Source organism: Lactuca serriola, chromosome 6, assembly GCF_051521515.1.
Source record: "Lactuca serriola cultivar US96UC23 chromosome 6, Lser_US96UC23_V15, whole genome shotgun sequence".
Taxonomy (NCBI): domain Eukaryota; kingdom Viridiplantae; phylum Streptophyta; class Magnoliopsida; order Asterales; family Asteraceae; genus Lactuca; species Lactuca serriola.
The window spans coordinates 60,263,660-60,268,079 of NC_136413.1; the positions used below are offsets into that span (position 1 = coordinate 60,263,660).

Below are 4,420 nucleotides of genomic sequence, written 5' to 3' on the forward strand. Positions count from 1 at the left end.
TTAAGATACATTATATGGATTGTAACAATAATTTAATAAAAATATAATAACTATAACAATATATTAATAATATAACAATATAATTATGTAATAAAATAACATAAAATTAAATAATTCACTTTTGTATTTGCAAGCGGAAGAGTGATTTTGGCCTTTTGCAAGTGATTTGCAAGATTATTGCCGTTCAAAATTTTTACAAGATAATTAATTAGCAAGGGTCATGCCCTAAATTCTATAGACTAATTAATTGTTTTGGAAAATGGATTAGGAAAGTAGTTATCTATTTGTTTGTTTTTGTTTATATTTAAATAACTTTCTTATATACTATATGATTAACCGATAAATTTATTAAAAGTGTTCAAATATTACTATCAACTACCAACTATTCCAGGTTAGATCTTACTTGACGTATACATGATATTTAGATGACAAATAAAAACATAAAAATGATTTAGAAGGATAATTATCTTTTTATTTTATTTTGTTATAAATTATGTTCTTATACCATTGACCATCGAACTATGAAAAGTGTTCAAATGTTATGATTTGTAACTAATATTCAATTTTGATGATTAAGTAACTTTGTAATACATATTCGAAAAACAAACCACCATTGCTAACTTCATTGAATCTTGTTCGAAGAACTTGTATCAACATCTGCAGGTGTATGTCCTATGAACAAACCAACATGACCCATGAGCTTATCTTTTCTTGAAAACGTCGTCCCACAAGAACACCGCCATTTCACATCCCCACAGTGCTTCTCATGAGTCCTTAAATCCGAAAGCACAGAGAACTGCTTCTGTTGACACCTCTTACACGAATACATCTTCGGACAATGGCTCCTTTTATAGTGATTCTTCATGCAAACCATCGACTTCAGTGGCTGAAACTTCTCATGCTTACGATTCCATCTACACCCTTCTTGCGGACACGAATACTTTCTTGCTGGTTTCACTGTTGTGCCACCATTTAGGGGGTTCGATAAAGCCGCAGTAGACTTATATTCGTCTCCATGCGCCCTCATGTGCATGCGTAAATTCGCATCTCGTTTGAATCCTTTACCACACACTTGACAATAGTGTGTATATTTCGCTAACAAATCGGCTGCATCCATTTCTATGATGTCGTACCCAGTTCCACTGTGTCTATCTCTTTGAACCTGCAACTCTTTCCGCTTTTCTAAAAGATTGTCCTCGTTTCTCGTGTTAAAGTTAACGATACCGAAACTTTTCTCTACTCCTCCACCGGACCACTTAAACACGTCGTTTGGTTGGTCAAACTGGTGATCAAACTCATGGGTGTTGTCAATCTGGTTGGTAACAGGAGTACTACCAATGTTTTGGCAAGCGAACATGACGTTAGACGCGATCACGATGATTTCTTGTAGCAAACCGGCGAGGTTCTCCATGTTAACGGAGGTTGATGAGTTGGAAGAAGTCATGGATTGAGTTTGTGTTTGGGCGAAGAACATGTCGGCGATGGTTTGAACCTGCTGGGCTTTGTCTCTGAGGATCGAGAGGTTGAAGACGATGGAATCGTTTGTTGGTGATTGTAGAGAGGATGCAAGAACATCCTCAAACGTGTTTGAGAAACAATAATTCGGGTGGGCCGCCATTTGCAAAAGGTTGTTTTTGGTGGAAGTATAAAAGGAGGTATTTATCCGTTAAGTGTCAATTTTCTAAATTATTAAAATTAATGGAAAACGATTAAGTCAACTTATGAGTAGAGTTAAACCCATCACCAATTACGACCTTCCTCACATAACCCCAGCAACCACAGCGTCACAAATCATAATATTCATTTTCAACTTATTTTTAATCAAAGTCGTTGTAAACTAATCCCATAGGCATATGTAGTTATGTAATTTTATTATAATTTCCAAAAAATAATGATTCATGCATGATCAGTTTAGTTATCTAGCTAGTTTCTGAAAAGTTATAGTAGCAGGATGACTGGATATGCTGAATACGGTAATCTTTACATCAAACCTAATGTCAAAATGTACATCTTACTGTTGATTAATTATTAATTTATTATGTTGACGTTCCATCCAGTGTGGCTAAATCTCAACGTTCACGTCACTAGCGGTTTCACTTTCAACTGTAGACAGGACCAATTCTTTTATGACCCGCTTTATAAAAGGGTAGAAGTTTGTCCGGCTCACGTGTTTGACAACATTGTGCCTATCGTTCTAAACTAACGAAATACTGTTAGTTTCATTATTAAAAATAGAAGAGTACAATTAGTCAATTACAATGAAACATTGAAAGTAAAGAAAAAAACAATATAAATAGAAAAACTAAATAGGTTAAAGTTAGCTAAATGGCTAAAGGGGCCAAACACAGGGCGGTCCTAAGGGGGTCTAAGCCATTAGTGAAACACACTCTCTATCTTGTGTGCACCGGCAACACCTAGTTTCCGTGTACGCAGTGGTAATTTTTTCGAAATTTTTTTTTTACTTATCGTGCCACTACGTAAAAAAAACCGGCAACTACGTAAAAAAAATTGACAACTACATAATTTTTTTGTCACTCTATTGGATCAAGGAATGCCAAAAATATATTTACAACCTAAAGTTATAATTAATTATTTAGTTTATAACTTAAACTTTTAATTAGTAGCCCAAAAACATTATTAACTTAGCCTTAAAAAACAAATAAGCCTAAAAATAAGCCCAATGACATTTGTAAGATAGTCCAATTGGGAGTTTGGACTTGGTCCACTTGGACATTTCATTAACCGGATTAAAGAAAAAATGAAGGAACATATTCCAAAAAAAAATTGTCGACATCAGAGGGAAAATACGAAGCTTCTCTGCTTCTGTGAAGGCTAAAGGCTTCGATTGACTATTCGACTGATCGACATCGGCAGAAAAGAAAAAAAAATCGAATCGCTGGCCTGTCTCGCTGCAATCTTTCTTCCATTCCTTGAGCAAAAATCAAATCTCATTAACCCATTGTTCGATTTGACTCCAAGACTCCAAGTAATCTCCAAACCCTAACCTAAGAATGAAGCAAGTAAGTTGAAATTTTTGCTAATTTGTTTAGTTTGAAATCGAAATTGCTATGTTTTTATCTTGAATTGTTGAAATTGCTATGTTTCTATGGATTATATTGACTTATTGCTTGATTTGGTGAAATAAAATTGCTATAATGCTATGTCTCAAGTCTCAGTCTTATTGGAATTGTTAAAATTGTTATGTTTCTATTGATGTTATTCACTTATTGATGTTATTGACCAATTTGGTATGCTTTTATTGAAGATATTGGATGATTTGGTGAAATTAGTAGTTATTTAGCTTAATGTTGAATTGTAGATTACCCTTGGTGGTTTTCTTGGAAAAAGACCAAGACCTAATCCTAATGAAAGTGGTGAAGGATCTTCCCAAACACCAATCACCAATCAATCAATTCCTTCTGTTTCTGATGCAATTCCACAAACACCATGCTCTAATGAATCTAATGAAACTGTTGATTTGAAAGATCTTCCAAAAGACCCGACAGATAGGCCAAAGATTACAAGTTATAAATCAAATGTAAGAGATGATGTAAGAAGAGCTTATTTGCTTCAAGGGCCATGTCAAATAATGTCACATAAGTTTCCAAAAAAGAAAATAGGTGATAGATTAAGAAGCTTCGTTCCTTCATGGTTTAAAGATTTTGATTGGTTGGAATATAGTGTGAAAATGAATAGAGCATATTGTTTATATTGTTATGTGTGTGGAGACCTCATGGGACAAAAAGGAGGGAGAGATGCATTTGTTTCCCAAGGTTTTGATACTTGGAATAAAAAAAATGCATTTCGGACTCATGAGGGTAGTATTGATAGTTTTCACAACAAAGCAAGAGAAAAATGTGATTTTCTATTGAGAGAAAAACAAGCTATTGATGTACTCTTGAGGAGGCAAACCGAAGCGGAGGACCATAAATATAAAGCTAGATTACATGTTTCTATTATTGTTGTTAGACTTTTATTGAAAACCGGTTTACCGTTTCGTGGTCATGACGAGTCGGTTAACTCGGAAAATAGAGGGCTTTACATTGAAGTGCTAAAAGCCATGCGAGAGACTAGTGAAGATATTTTCAACAATACTTTAGAAAATGCTCCTAAAAATAATCAACTTATTTGCCCAAAAATTCAAAAGGAACTTGTGCAATGTTTTGCACAAGAAGTACTTTTGAGTATTCGCTAAAAGATTGGGCAAGATGTATTTGCTTTATTAGTTGATGAATCTAGTGATATCTCAAAAAAGGAGCAAATGGCTATTGTTTTGCGATATGTCGATAGTCTTGGCTTTGTGAATGAAAGATTTATTGGACTTGTTCACTTGAAGGACACAGCCACGTTGACACTAAAAAATGCCATAAATGAAGTCCTTTACAAGTAATAAGTTGAGTTTTAGTCAGGTAATTTATTA

At 34.3% G+C, this 4,420-nt stretch overlaps 2 protein-coding genes across 2 annotated transcripts; one reads left to right on the top strand and one right to left on the bottom strand.

Annotated features, from left to right (window-relative positions):
• Nucleotides 1-539: 539 nt before the first annotated feature.
• LOC145060549 (C2H2 and C2HC zinc fingers superfamily protein) lies at nt 540-1,644 on the bottom strand. The gene has a single exon (XM_079008196.1). The coding sequence runs from the start codon at nt 1,616-1,618 to the stop codon at nt 623-625; it is 996 nt and encodes a 331-aa protein (XP_078864322.1). The 5' UTR covers nt 1,619-1,644; the 3' UTR covers nt 540-622.
• Nucleotides 1,645-3,011: 1,367 nt separating this feature from the next.
• LOC145059815 (uncharacterized) lies at nt 3,012-4,195 on the top strand. Its single transcript, XM_079007596.1, has 2 exons — nt 3,012-3,020; nt 3,320-4,195. The coding sequence occupies exons 1-2, from the start codon at nt 3,012-3,014 to the stop codon at nt 4,193-4,195; spliced, it is 885 nt and encodes a 294-aa protein (XP_078863722.1).
• The last annotated feature ends 225 nt before the right edge of the window (nt 4,196-4,420 follow it).

Coding starts and splice junctions, on each gene's coding strand:
- LOC145060549 (XM_079008196.1), bottom strand. CDS start 1,618: ATGGCGGCCCACCCGAATTATTGTTTCTCAAACACGTTTGAGGATGTT.